Source organism: Lonchura striata, chromosome 5 (assembly GCF_046129695.1).
Source record: "Lonchura striata isolate bLonStr1 chromosome 5, bLonStr1.mat, whole genome shotgun sequence".
Classification (NCBI taxonomy): Eukaryota; Metazoa; Chordata; class Aves; order Passeriformes; family Estrildidae; genus Lonchura; species Lonchura striata.
The window spans coordinates 7,586,389-7,601,931 of NC_134607.1; the positions used below are offsets into that span (position 1 = coordinate 7,586,389).

Consider the following 15,543-nt stretch of genomic DNA (forward strand, 5'->3'; position numbering starts at 1 on the left):
TACTGCTTATTGAAACCCACACTTGCACACGCAGGCACTGGTCCCAGCTTAGAAGGGGGGAAAAACTGGAGGGGAAAACCTCCTCTTAGAAATGACCCTGTCTGTGGATGTCCATCTTATACTGGAGGTAGACAAAGGAAGAGAATACGGGTAGAGGAACTTGTTTTGTCTCTTGTTTTGTCTGAGCGTTTGCTGTTTGTCTGCCCCCCATCCTCCTCCCCCACCTCCTCAGGTTTTTCTTCCTCTGTCCCCTCCTATCAATTCCAGGACACTGGGCACACCAAGAAAGCAGAGAGGCTGGGTGCCCTCGATGGGAATCATGAAGAGCATCTACATAGCTCCCAGGGGGTATTTTTCTTTGCAAGTTGCTGTAAGTTTGATGAGGCACGTGACAAAGCTTTGTGGAGAGGAAAAAAAAACCCCAAATCTCTGATCTTATTAATTGCTTAATTCCAGGAAACAGAAGAATTCAAGGGGGAATGGACTTGGGGGAGGAAAAGAAAAAAAAAGAAAATGGGGAATGCGTGAGAGAAGACGGGCTGGAGGGTGAACGGGAGATTCACAAAGACTTCTTATCCAGTCCCTGGTCCCAAAATCCACAGGGCAATGTCCCTATCAACATGGGAAAAAACCCAACAAAAACAACAGGGGAAAGATCCATTAAGGGGAAGGATGGAATTGTGTGGAAGAGTCAGTCAAGTCCCTTGCCATAAGGAAAGGAAAGAAAAAATTTGAAGACTTCATTCCCACCCTGAATTTTTTCCTGTCACAAGGTCATAGCTGCTGAAACTTTTTTTTTTAAGTTTGGGTAAACGTGACTAGCTCCCTCTGTAGTTTGTTGAGCTGAGAGAGGTTGTAAATTCTGTCTTCCGCTACCCTGTAGGCTTTGATTATACAAACAGAAAAAGTATTAATTTTAAAAATTCTTCTTCCTTTTCCCTTCTTATTCCCTCCCACCCTGTGCAGTACAGCAGGTTCCCATGGCAGCTAAAACCTCACTCACACAGCCAAACACAGAGCAGACTTCTGCTTTCCTAGATTTAATACAAATTATTATCCTTCCCTTTGCTATTTCTCCATTTTGGGCTCTTAATGTGGCTGGAATTTTATTACACTACACGTAATTCGCGTTTTTTACTTTAAAGTGTTTTGTATCCTTCTTTGGTTTGGAAACTTGGAAACCTATTTTCCTCTTTTCTAAGAGATATCAGGGTGCCTAGTATTCCACAGTAATTAGTGATTAGGAGACTTAGTGATTATGAGCTCTTTCAGCCTCTTTAAGAGAACAGCTTCCTGGCCATTTCCTTCAATTATTAGGAAAACTGAGTTTCCAGAATACAAGATCTGTACTAGCTTTGCATGACTTTTAATCTTCATTGCTGACCTTGTTGCTGTCAAAGATTTCTGACATAGATTCCAGTTATTCTGCCACTGGTAACCTTTACCACACTGTCCTTTAAAACAAGTGAAGTTTCATTATCAGATTCCTAAATTTGTTATAAAAATCCCTTAATCCCATAATCCTCCAAAACTTTATTATGCTACAAATTGTATTGATAAGCATCAGAGCCTTGTCTTCTACACTCCCAGAAAAAATACCTACAGCCTGGTTTTATGTCCTTTAGAAAGCAGCAGTGCTTTGAAGAACAGGGCCCACAAGATTTAATGGAATCCTCTCATTTTTCCTGGATTTTGGTTCACTGTGAAACCTCAGTATCAGGTTTTTACCACAGTTGGTTTTATACTGAAATTTTGTTACAGAATCGTCTCTGGCTTCTTTATAGGTGATGGTATCTTAACTGGAACTTCCCCAAAACCACTTGGGGAGGTATTTTCCATTATGGAAAATTTTCTAACACTCCAGAAGAGCGTCACCATTTCTTTATGAAATAATCATAGCAATTCCTCAGAAATGGCCATACTTATGTCCTCTACGATGCTTTTCAAGATGCTCAGAGTAAATTAATTCCAGATCCTCCCCAAAATTCAGTAAGTTAACCTGCCAGAAAGTCTCGTCCAGGTAGGAATTTCTTAGTCTTCTAGGTCTTGCAGGCCATGGATCTCACATGGAAAGGCAATGCAGTACATCACCTACCAAAACTTAGTACCAAGGACTGAGACATGAGAAACAAATCACTACCAATTATAATACTGGACATGACACCCCTTGCTTGTCACTTTTCAGTGCCTCCCACAGCACAGTGACACAAAACCCATTGGAAGCTTGCTAGACAATCAACCAGACAAGCAAGGTTTGGCTTTTCTATAGTCCTAAAAAAATTTGCCTACTTATGTATACTTATTCTGTAATTGAAAAAAAAAATCCTTTAAAGCAGGTATAGGACAAAGAACCAGACTGAAGCTTGTTCCTTGAGGTCTGTTTTCTTTACATTCCTACTTTGCATTAGTTACAGGAAATTAGAAGCCAGACCACCTTCATTTCTGAAGCACAGGTTAAATTAATTATATTTACAAAGCCTTGTCTAGCCAGAGTGAATAGCTGTGACAAGCATAATCATATATAGACCCACCATTACACTGACAACACAGCAGATTTGTGGGCCAGGCTTTGGAAACATGAAATGTCTTCCTTCCTAAAAGACATTTAAAAAAAAAGTATTCCAACAGAAGGCCTTTTCATCTGCTAGAAGGAAAACACTGTTTAAAAATGCATCCCAAAACATATAAATATTAACTTAAATCTGAATTTAAGTGATTCCTACAGTCCAACAGAGAATACATTTGAAACCCTTAATATTGTGCTGCAAAGCAAAGTTACTTATAAACCCTTGGTGGAATGAGTCTTCAACCACTCTCATTGAGACTTGGCCAACCACTCCTTTATTATTTTATTTTTGCTGACACATAAATGCTCCAACCCTGAGCAACAGCAGCAAGTACTGTAAATGTGCAGCTTGCAGTCAATGAGAGGTAGAAAGAGGGAAGACATTTGCAGTTTACTAATAAGGCATCCTAGTTTCATTGCCTATAAAATTTTAATTACTTTAGTTATGCTACTCTACTGCTACGGATTATTAATTTCTCAACATGAATTTTCCTTTTCTTTTTGTTACCAGTCCTAGGAATAGACTTGGTAAGAATATAGATGAGTAGGAAACCCACTGCCAGAACAAACCTTGGGTACCTATTCCACATCAAAGAACCAGAGACAAATAATGCACTTTGGCTTTTAGAAGTTCTTGGGGATGGCTGGGGAATTTCAGCCTTGGGGACTTTCTTGTCCAACTAAGGACTTCCAGATCTATTCTCAAAGAGCAGTTTTCTTACCAAAGGGCAGCAAAGCAATATATTAGAATAATAGAAAAACGTTGCAATTATATTTTGGACCTAACTTCTTGTTATTAGGATATGCAAAGATCCTACTGAATAGTCTCTTTACTCTGAGGTGCTCAGCAAATTATTCCTGATATTTACATTTTCAGCCCTTTGCACGAGACATAAGGAAAAAAAAATTTCAAAAATAGGAGTGGCAGTAAAGGTCTTTCTTTACTGCATCCTGTCCACAGAACAGTATCACCTCTTCTGTGCTGGGTACCTGAGGCAATGTTTAGGAGTGTGGTCAATGGCTGTACATGACCTTGAAGGCACTTGCAGAGGGTGACTGATCAGGTAAAATCGCTCAGAGGTTTCCCTGCCTGAATGGTTAGTTAAAAAAAGAAACAAGAAAAAAAAAAAAAAAAAACAAGAAAAAAAAAAAAAAAACCCACCAACAGCCCCTGCCCTGCCTGCCCACCCCACTCAAATGGCAGAGTCAGCCAGGTTTTAACAGGACATTTGAACAGAATTACTCTGTGTTTTTACACAGCACCACACTTAGCAAAGATCCCAGAGGGGCCTGTGAAACCTATTTCTGAGGGAGTACAACAAAATCCACTGATGTGACATTCTTCAGGGTAGGAAGCATTTTCACCCACTGGAACTTTGGGGAGAATTTCTGTGTATAAAGATGTAATAAGTGAAACTGGAACTTGTCCAGCTACCAGAGATTAATACCATTAATCTTTAAAAAAATCCCATTGCACTTGCCTTAATGAAAAGTTCTTTGAAGTAGGTTTAAACCCAAAGATTTTGCCTAGAAATGTAGAGAGAAGGTACCAAGAATTGAGCAGAAGAGCTGATTACACTGAAGGTGTTGAATTTGTAGAATATGATGCATTTGGCGAGAACAGTAATAAATAATCACCACGTGGATTATGAAGGGAAGCAACTTATCAGCAACAACAGCAAAAGGCACATTAAATGAAGCCGTTGTGTAGATTAAACAGGAGCCTTCTGCTGTGTGTTTCCTGGCTGAAGACAAGCAGCTGCTGCAGCAACCTTTCATCGGTATCAGACTTCCAAACCAATCTCCCTGTGTCTACCCCAGGCTGTTCAGCAATTATAACTGGCAACCCACATTGGGCATGACACAAGCCATCAGAACTTTCACTAAAACTTAAAACTTGCATGTTTCCTCATGAATTAATGCAAGGTTCCTATCACCTGCTGGCAGTGAAGCTGTCCAACAAAATAGTTTTGACAGCTTCCACTGCAGCATGCCAGGTCTCTGGGAATTCAGTGTGGAATGGTTTAAAAATTATCCTTTGGATGGTGTGATACGGCCACCCCAGAGCTACAGACTCCATCAGCCAGGGTGGCACCTGCAAGTTACCCTCCTGTCAAAGTTGTTTGCTCTTCCATCCCTGCATTAATCACTGACAATATCTGGGGAGCCCACGGTGGCATCAGGTTGATTTCCACAGGATTTTGATGAGATAATTGAAGACACATTGACAGAAAGCATCGCTAAACAAAGCCCCAATAGTTCTCTGAGAACTGTGTTTGCAGTGAAACACTTCAAGTGCTTTTAGGCAACTGGATTTGCCCAATCAAGCAATTGAGAGTAATTTGAACACCTGGAAAATGCAACATTTAATTGAGGCTGTGCATCATGGCCTCCTTTATGTTTCAGCAGAAGCCCAGGAGAGGCAGGCTCATGTGTGGTCTCATTAGCAGATTCACTGCTTCTGCCCTGTGTTCTACTGCTCAGCTCTTCCCATGGGAACCTCTCGTTGTTTGAAGAGCTCCAGAGAGAGTTTGGTGATTTTCAGACAAGTGCATTCCTTACTTTGGTAGCCTCTACTCTTTGTGGTGAGAAGTAGTGAGGCAAACGTTTTTCTTTGCTACTCCAGTTGCATTCCTCTCTGTGAATTTTAGCATCAAGTAATTACATGCTATTGAGATACTGTTTGGGACAGACCAGCTGCTGGCTTAGAAGCAGTTCCCTTGGAACAGGTAAAAACATATTTCACTTTCCCTACTGGCAATGATTCTGACTTGTATCTTCCTAATCACTGCCTGCTTCAAATTTCCTTACATTTTTCCATTCAGAATTTTAGCCAGAGGACAAATAAACTGGATATGTGGTTGATACTCTTGAGTATTTTGAAATCTATTAGTTTTTCACTGTAGGAAAAGAGGCTTTGAACACATGGGTGATCAAGATAATTTTTATGCAACCATTTAAAATCAATTAGCTGAAGATCTTCCAGGTCTTTGATCAAAGTAGGTAATAAAACTTTAAAAATGGGTAAAATTTTTGACAGCTGTGAGACACTTTTTTGAAATTATAACCAGTGAGCAAAGATAGTAGCTAGATGTCAATTCTAGAACACATAAAAGACTTGTAAAATTTTACACTGACAAATGACAGCATACTTACCAATGTAATGGCAAGAAAATGGATTTCACTCACTGATGTCCCACTTTGACAGACTACTTCTATGATTAAGAAGGGAAACTGTTAAGGTAACACATTTCATGTTCTCTGGAAGCATTAGTCACTGTGCATTGCTGGGACTGGATGCTGCCATGTCATACTGACCACATTCAATCTGCATGGTCCTTATTAACTGTATTGAGTAGTACACTGATGATGGATGCTGAAATACTGGTCATCATTAAAGAAGAATGGTTATAATGAGGCTTTCCACAGATTGGTTGAGTCACAAAGGATTTAACATGGGATTTATTAGTAATCTGAAGCAAAGTGCAGAATTCTGCAGGTAAAAGTCCCAGGAAATCAGATACCAATAAACATGAGCTCGGGTCACTAACACATACCAAGCAGGGCTGGCAGCTAAAATGGTAATTCAGTGTATACAAGCTTTCACTGGATTTGAATCAGAGTCTAAAGAGGGTACAAGTCCTTTGTGGTCTGATGCTTAAACTGAAAGCTGGGCACCTAAAGCAATTTTGTTCAGTATAGGAAAAAGAAACACAGCCAACGGGATACCACAGAATTATATTTATGTTGTACATTTGTCTTCACATTGCAACATCCACATTGTTCATTTTGTGACAAGTATTTCTAATAATTTTGAATACATATTTACTGTATAATACATTTTACCAAGAGGCACTTCCAGTAATTCTGGCAAAAAGGAGCTTCATTATAGTGTCTAACTTACAAAACAGTAAAAATAAATAATGTTTATCTAAAAGATTTTTTTTCCTGTACAGAATCTATTTTGTACAAAACATTTACCAGCCATTAACTAAATCACTTAACAAATACTTGTGAAGAGAATATATTAAGTATTGCTACATGTATTGAGTGCAAGATACTAGTGAAAGGAAAAGAATTATTCTGTTTATTAAAATCACCTAAAAATACAAGGCCTTGTTCCTGAAGTGTTTAGAAAGGAGAAGCTTGGTTACAACAATATTGACAATATATAAATATAAATTAACGTATGTAGTACTTAGTGAAAAGAACACTGTGTTAAAAACTGGTGTGTACAAATCCTAAACAAGATGGCACTTTTCTGCATTGCCACTTTGGCTGGCAGTTATTTTTTAAAATATTGCTTGAAAAGAATTATAAAGGTACACAAAACCCTTTTTCAAATAGAGCCGTATAAAATTACACTCCCCCCGTTTTTTTTCTCACCTTTTGAAGTGAAAAAAAATCAAGGAGGTATTAAATTTGTAGTACATGAGTGATTTGTGGAAACTTGCTACTGTAGCTGAGTCTGAATAAGCATCATTAAATAATTTTGCCCCAAGGTCCCAGACCAGGAGTCAATTCTCACAGAAAAGGATGTAAAATGACCAAATTTCTCAGTGTTCCCTGAAGTAAAAAAAAAAAAAAAAAAAATTGTCTGGCCTGTTGTCAATTTTAAAATAAAAAATTCGTATAATTTTGCCCTCAAATCTGGTCCTTCAATTATATTGGCACACCAAAGATTTTAATTTATAAAGGGTTGTAATCTTGCTAGGTTAATTTCTTGATTACTTTACCAAAATGGGATTTTTAATTTTTTCAATCACATCTTCTATGTGATATACATAATTGCATATCGCTACCCAGACAGGCCAAACTGTATTGGAAAAGAATTACTTTTGGAAGGTATTTCTTCCACAACTGGAGGCAAAGGTGAAAATATGTGGTTTTGTTGGAAAATATCCTAGATGTTCTTCTATCAAAAGCACTAAAAAGGAAAAAAAAACTGCCACCCATCAGTGAAAATGTTAACAAACGTAACCCACAGTATGAATCACGGCTTTTTTAAAAGTGAACTTAAATTACTTTCCATCATGCAAACATCTGATATTGATTGTTCAAGAGAAGAAGACTTAACTTTAGAAAAGTAATGATCAAAAGTACGCTGACATGGTTGAACTATTAAAGATATCATCAACATCACAGAGCAGTAATTAACATCGTGTTTGATCTTTTGGGACACCACCTGCAGTACTGTATCAAGGTTTACAAACACCTACAAATGAACATTTTGCATTCAAATACAGGTTTTCGTTGTGTTTCAGGATCAGGCAGGAATTTTGAGATGGAAAATCAGCTTTAACAGACTTTAGCAGCCTTTCTACCTAGAGCAGTATGTACACACATGGCAAACCCCTCACTGTTTTCCCTCTGAGCACATCACAGAGCTTTTTTATTTTTTATTCTTTTTTAAGAAAGCCTTGGGTGAAAATGACTAGGGTCAGAGGAGAAAAATTAAAAGCACCACCAAAATCTCCCAAACCCCTTAAATAAATACTTAGGAGCAAAGAGCAGTTGCTAATTCACATCAATTGTTTATAAGCGTTTGCTGTGGTGGAGGAAGACAGTGTTGAAAACTGAGCTATTATTTGATCTGATTTCCATGGTTTTGCCTCAGGACAAGAGAAGTCAGCCATAAAACGACACATGGCTTGCAGCTGTGGCAAAGTCCTGTATACCTGCCCTTATGCTTCCACAAAGAAAACAGGAATATTTGGGTTTTCCCAGCTAATTCACTGCTCTTTTCACACCTGCAGGTTTCAGTGGTGCTCCCCAGAGCACAGAGACTCCCTATGGCATCCAGGGCAGAACAATTCTCCTCTGCTGCCCCATTCCCACATCTCAGACATACTGCACACACAGCTTTGGAATCAAGAAACCACTGGCACAGACTGGCGACCTGAAAAGCTCAAATGAAATATTTGTTTTTTTTTTTTTTTTTTTTCCCTCCTCTTGCACCAAGCAAAGCTTTCCTTGACAAGAGGAATTAAACAACTTCAGTCAAAAATTATTTTTTACTACACCCTTCAGCTTGACAGACCACACCCAAGGCCAGCTGGCTTTACCTGAACTCACCAGCAGTTTCACAGGAGCAAAGCACCCAGGGGAATGTCTGAGTGTGTTTGAATGCTTATCACACACCTCGGTGACACTGGCAGGGTTTCAGACTGCACAATGCTTACTGTTTCACTTTTATCAGAGAAGTGTTGTTAACTAGCTCGAGCTCTTGCCTTTTGTCACTGTGAAGATGGAACTCTCCAGAAATACACCAGCACTGTTCTGCCCCCAGGCTTCGGAGGAGCTCAGGTAGGTGCTCACCTCAGGTGACATCTGCATCTTGCTGAGGTGGGGAGATGCATTTTTCATCAAAAAAAACACCTGCCTGTCAGGAAAATCCCACTAATGGCTTCTGAATAAATCATAATTAGGTTGTAAATGGAGAATAATTCTCACACTGCTCCCTCCAACACTGGGAATCAATATCTACAACAGCAGGAGCTAAACCCTGCTTTGAATTTACCTGCAGAGAAATGTTGTTTTGCTAAAAGAAATTGATTAAATTCAAAGAAAGATCTATCACATTAAATTGCTCTCAAAAGTACTGGTGCTATTTTGGTCTAAATCAAAGTTTAACTTCAATAGTCAGTAATATTGCAAGCTCTTCCAATGTTTTTTAAGACAGCTGTCACCTAATTTCTATTATTCTTTCATCTGTTCCAAATCACTTAACATGCATTGTTCTTCAAGATCCCTGGACGTTCTTACTTGTTGATTCACTGAAAAACAGGAAAAAAAGAAGACTCTCCTGCTTTAATTAATGGGAATAATTATCTTCTCTTTAACACTGCTATCATTTTGACTAATATTGCAACATCAAACATAAATTAATTTCCCAGATACCCTATTCTTTTGAAAGAAAAGGAAAAGAAATTTTGTTTTATAAAATCTATTTGATAATGGACTATGATTTCCCTTCCTCCTTCCCACAAAATGCAGGTTTCACTTCCTTCCTGCCTGTGTACAACCCCATCAACTCGAGGACCCATTACCCCAGCTCTGAGCTGCCAGCTGAGGAATTCCCAAGTTCTAGTGCCAACGTCCAGGGCTGAGGCTGGGCAGAGCAGGCAGCCCTTAGTGCCTGCAGAGAGGTGTATCCTTCACTCTGGCAATGTGCTTCTGTCTAATCTTCTACCCATGAGGCCCTGGGATGCTCAGCAACTTCTCATCCTTAAACTGAACCCTTCCTTCCTCCCATGAGATGCTGGAACATCTCAGCTGTGGGAGGACTTGCATGGACTTTGCACGAGTACTTCATTAACAACCAGCACCAACCACAAAGCTGGTGCTGCATTAGACTCATGGCTAAGCTCTCAAAAATGCTTAGGGTTCATTTTGAAAGCTGACCAAATCCTCTAGGATTCCAAGTCCAGCTAGGCTCAGGTTGTGACAGAAATTTAGAATTTTTAAAGGAAACAAATGAACTTTATGTCCAGCATGGAATGCAGAGAATGGGACTTGGGAGGGAAATTTGCTTAGATGCCAAATGGTACCTTTAAAAGCATCTATTTGAACCTCTGTAGCCTTAATTTTCTTCCAGATTCAGACCACCAGGATCTTAAGAAATTCTGACAGTGGTACACTAATGGTAAAGACCTAAATCCATCTTTAGGCAGATGATGATGCAAAGAGAAGTTCACATGTGATGTTGAATAAAAACTGATAAAAACTAGCCTTGAATTATTAACAAAAGCCTTCTCAAATTACATCTTCCCTGGGAACCATTTCCTGCCATAATATGACCACGTTTGCTATGAGAACCAGCACCCTGCATGATGTCATGGGGAGGGCTTTGGGGACACAGCTCTGTGTAAAAGATTTCATTCACAGATGGAGGCCATCCAAAATCCTGCCAAAAGCATAGTAAAATCCCTTTTCCATAGATTGTTGCAACTCACTTCTGATGCACAGCTTGCAACATCTCATCAAACACCATCTTCCTACTGGAGGGAGTAGATGATTTTCAGAGACAAGTGTCAAACTGCTCTGCACATTAGCTAAAAACAAACCAAGATTTTAGAATTAGAGCATAAATATAGAGCATAGTAAACTATGGCCTTTTGAAAATTTGAAACTATTTTAGACACAGCGTTTTTAGTTTCTTTAGAAGCTAATGTCTTACACTCCCCCTAAAAGAAAATGTAATTAAATTGTTTGGGGCTTTCACACTTCTCTACTTCCATGTGTTTCCTCTGCAACGCAAGTGTAAGGAGAAAAGTTATATTCCATGGTAAACACTATTAGTTATCAACAAAAGTGCCAATATAGGGACAAAAGTGTTTACATGTGATTGCTATCTGACACACAGAGTCCTTTTGTCCACTGCACTGGGAGCTGCAAGGACTGCAAAAGTATTTCAGGAAAACTTCTAGACTAGAAGGGAACAGGATCAGACACCAAGTGCCATTAAAGTGGGGAAAACAAAACATCCAAATGGAAAAAAAATAATCTAGTCTTTCTCCCCTTGTTTTTAAAGAACAGAAAACTGAAGTACTTTAGGTTTGACACTGCAAAACACTGTTTAAAATGGGGGTTGCTTTCTTTAGTGTCTACCACACTGCATTACATATGGTATGCACCAGAAATATATATCAACATTGTAAACATCCCAACTAAAACAAGAGGATTCTGCTGATTGAACACAATTAATTTTACTTTATTTGTTTTTTCTTCCTAAAATATTTCTTAGGCTGTGAATTATTTGGTGCTTGCAACACCAAAGGACTACACAAAGTGGAAAACCTTCTGCTTCCAAAAGGCTGATGTAACTGCAGGTGAAAAGTTTTGCCTCCTTTGGACTGGAAAATATTATAAAGCCCTCTAAACTACCTGCTTCATTATCTATGAACCCCAAAGCACACACACAAAAAAAGAAGTTTTTCACATTCTTGACATAAAATCTCTCTGGTAATTTCTTTTGTGTTATATCTAAGCCAACCTGGAGATCTCCTGATCATTGCCTGCCAAACAGGTACTTCAAAGACTGAGAATCAGATTCATAAGGAGGGACCACCTGCAGAAATTGGATTACTAACTATTTGAAGTGGGAAGAAAAGTCACCTCTTACCAAGCTGAGCACTCACAGCCACTTCAGTTTCTTCACTGGAATTTCTTTCTAGTTTGAATAAAAACAACAATCATTCTCATTTGAAGTCCGTCAGCAATTTCTTCACCATAAAGGTCCAGTTCAATGACTGTTCCCATAAACAGGCTGGGGTAGCAATGGTGTATCAATTTCTAACAGCTGCCTTGGCAATGCAGAAAAACAAATTAGAAGCTGACACTAATTTTACTTAATGGCAATCAAAAAGGATGACTAGAAAAATATAATGCTTTCATTTCAGCACATTTTTAGATAACTTTTCTTAGTTACTCTTAGTTTTTCTCAACCCTTATGTGTGCCATTTTAGAGGCATATTTGAAACTCTGCTTACAGGATTTTGCTTCATTCTTGAATGCTTTTTCATAATTTTACCAACTGGGTACCCACTAACACTTGCTGCAATAGAATTTCTTTCCTCTTTCAGCAAAATCAATATAAACCCCAATATTAAAATCCAATTGCAGTGATTATGCACTGAAAATTGAGAAAGAAGTGCTTGGAGATGTGACATTTTAAAGCATCTCTGTAAATGTAATTTTTAAATTATAGAATGAGGCATAATAAAACCTTCTCATACCAAAAGGTATGCATACCAAGAAAAGCCCAAATAAAATGATCAGAGTGACTGAAGAGATATGAAAACAATGCAAGCTGGAATTGGTGGAGACTTGTTAAGATCTTGGAGACATCTTTTTTCTTTTGAATGAATTCTGCTGTGTCCTTTCCCTTTAAAATAGCAGTGTGATTTGGATCATTGCATTCCTGATTTCACTGGAAAACATTTCCTAAATATTCCTGCTAATTAGAACATTCAGAACCTGGCCAGTCACTCTGCTGGAAAGGCAAATATATTTTCTACTGGCAAGAGGAGCACAGGACAATATCAGGAAAATGCAATCAGCAAAAACCCCAAATCCTCTTCTGAGCAAAACCTCATTCTGACAGAAATGCAAAGCAAGAGGGAGCTCTGAAGTGATAACACACCTGTGATTGGCTTTTATAGAGAATGTTTTCCAACATTGTGGGGAAATGTCAACAGGTTGATGAAATGTGGTGAATGTGTAACAATAGCAAAAAGTGATGGGTGCAATGTCAGAAATTCAACACAGAAAGGACTTTTACAAACTCTGCCTTTCACAAGGAATCTTATTCTTACAAGCAAACCTCTTCATGGTAATGGGCTGCAGAATCAAAGTAGAAAAAGCATACATAATTGAAGGAGTTCTGAGAGATACTGAAGTTTATATATATAACTTTCTGTGGGAACAATTCTCTAAGTTGTGGGGTATTGTTTGGTGCTGCCAGTCCCCAAGAGCATTAATATTTTAAAGCCTTGATCCTGTAGACCCCTGGCTTCCCAGAAGGGTCCATACAGATTACTCAAGACTTTGTGGGGTTTGGAAATGGCTACACTGTATAAAAATGTTTTTGTATTTATTTTTTAAAAAATTATCTTTACAAAACAACTTTTCCCTTTTTTTCTTTTTCTTTTTTTTTTTTTTTTCTTAAAGATATCATTATCTACAGGAACCCATAAAAATTTTTCCATATTTACATCTAGATTGCTAATAATTGACAAATATATTGTGAAATAAAATATTGAAAGTGAATATCCAACCTTTTAAATAGACATTTGGCTCACAGCATAAACAACAGAGAAAACAAATGAACAGAACAACAACAAAAAAGATCTGCTGTTCTTACAAGCCCGATCTTTTTCTTTCGGTTAAAAAAAATAAAAAAAAGAAGAAAGAAGGAAAAATATATGGGTGGGATCAAACATGCTGCTCCTAAGCAGAATGCCAGCAACAAACTGCTCCCATGCAGCACCTCACACTGAAAAGCCAGGTGAGCAGATCCTGGGACACCGAGTGCCCAGCCCACGCAGGACTGTCCCCTGCAGCTCCTGAGGCATCCTTTGCCTTCTTCTGGGGAATGCCCTGGCCCTCACACTCCTTTCCTTTGTCTCCCAGCAGTTTAGCTTTGTACTCAAATGACACATTTGGCCACCCAGAGGCAGGGGTGAGGGCAGAAGAGGACGGTGTGCCCCCACGTTCTCCTGCCCAAACGCACGCGCGGCCCTGCACCGCCGCTCACCTTGCACAGGTACAGGCAGGGCCAGCCTCCTCCAGGGGCACGGATTGCTGTGCCATGCATTCCCCCTTTGCAAACAGCCCTCCTGGCACATCCCCTTTGCCAGCAGTCCAGGGGCTGCCGAGGAGGAGGAGGAAGAGGTGATGCCAGCACAGCTGGGTAGGGAACAGAGCAGCGCCTGGGCTGCTGCTGGATGGAGGCTGCCCGCAGCTGGAGTGCAACTGGGAGTGGAGGGCTATGGGAAAGCAAAGCTCCCCAAAATTGTTCCCTTGCAGGCACGAATTCTTTACAATTCTGGCCTTCTGTTTGTTGTGGTGTGCTGGGACGTGTGCTACAGCTAGTGTGGTAAGAACTCAGACCATGCTGTATTTCATCACATCCACTCACACTTGCAAACACCCCCTCACTCACACATATGTGTTGGCAGGATATATCAGCATTCATATAAAGCTTTGGAACTTTTATCCCTCAGCATTAAGAGCAAAAAGCTACTTAACTGGTACCTTACTGTTAACTGCAAATGTGCTTCAGAAGCAGCATTTGCTCAGATAACTTTCTCCTGTAAATATCACAGTGACCATAATATATCATTAAATGTATTTTGCTGAAGTGTGCAGCCAATAACCCTGGCTATATATATATATATATTTATATAATTCCACCCACCCCCAAATCTCTTCAAAGAAAGTCTGTAAAGCCGGTGTTGCAGTGTGAAAGCTTCCTTGAGCATAGGAGTTTAAACAATGTACCTCACCATAAAAAGGAAAGAGAAACAAATTAAACAGCTGTAGGTGCATTATCCCATACTTCTACAGTGTTGTGTCTAAATGCTGTGCTGGCTTGAGAAAGAGTCTGTGCACGAGTCAATCTGTCTTAAAATACTGCTGTAAATATTGTCATTGGTTTGGTTCTACAGTTGTGTTCTCCTCTTCATCCTTCTTGGACTTCCCTTTCTCCTCCTCCTCCTCCCTGATGGCCTGGATTTGTTCTGAAGATTGGTGCAGTGGGGATTGCTCTGTACCTTGCTTCTCTGACCCGGCTAACCTCTCCTCATCCTCAATCACTTTCTGCCACATCTTGTGGTTCTGAAGCAGGTGCTGAGTGATCTGGCAGTAGATTTTCCTCCTCTTGAACTTCTTCTTTCCTGTAAAACACCATGTGACATTAGCGTACTGGTTTCTACTGGAGAAGGAAAAGCAACTGAAGGCACCGGAAGCAGACAGAGTGTGCTATGACAGATTTTTAAACCCCAACATTTGAACAGTGTTAAAATTCAGGAAGCTGTGCCTCTCCAGATTCTGGGGAAAGCAAACTGGTTTCCTGCACAGTTTTATCCCCAGCTTCATTGTATCCCAAGGCTGCATGTTGTGCCTGACTCAGTTGCTTACAGAGCTATCTAGCCTTTGAGTGATTATGCATAAAACACATTGCTGAGCTGTTTCTGCTCATTTTACATCAAGTTCTTAAAGACTCTGATCATCACACTTTCAATTCTGTGCACTGTGCTTGTCCTTGGAAAAAAAAATCCTGATTTTTGTTTTCCTATGTTGCATTTTCAAAGTCACCCATCACTCCACCATCGTGGTGGAGATGACCTTAAAGCTTAAGCACAACATTGCTCTGGCACCAGCCTGAGCACTAAAGAAGCACTCATACAGCCAAATACTATCACAGAGAACTTGCTTCTCTTCGGTTTTGAAGCATCAGGGCCCTGCTCTCAGCC

At 39.5% G+C, this 15,543-nt stretch overlaps 1 protein-coding gene across 2 annotated transcripts in view; it reads right to left on the reverse strand.

Moving 5' to 3' along the window:
• Nucleotides 1–6,287: 6,287 nt before the first annotated feature.
• Nucleotides 6,288–15,543, reverse strand: part of PDE3A (phosphodiesterase 3A) — a 235,047-nt gene continuing 225,791 nt past the window's right edge. For both annotated transcript variants that reach the window (XM_077783258.1, XM_021535129.3), the window contains one exon: nt 6,288–14,964. In XM_077783258.1, the coding sequence (XP_077639384.1) occupies nt 14,717–14,964 (248 nt within the window). In that variant the 3' untranslated portion in view covers nt 6,288–14,716. The remainder of the gene's footprint in view (nt 14,965–15,543) is intronic.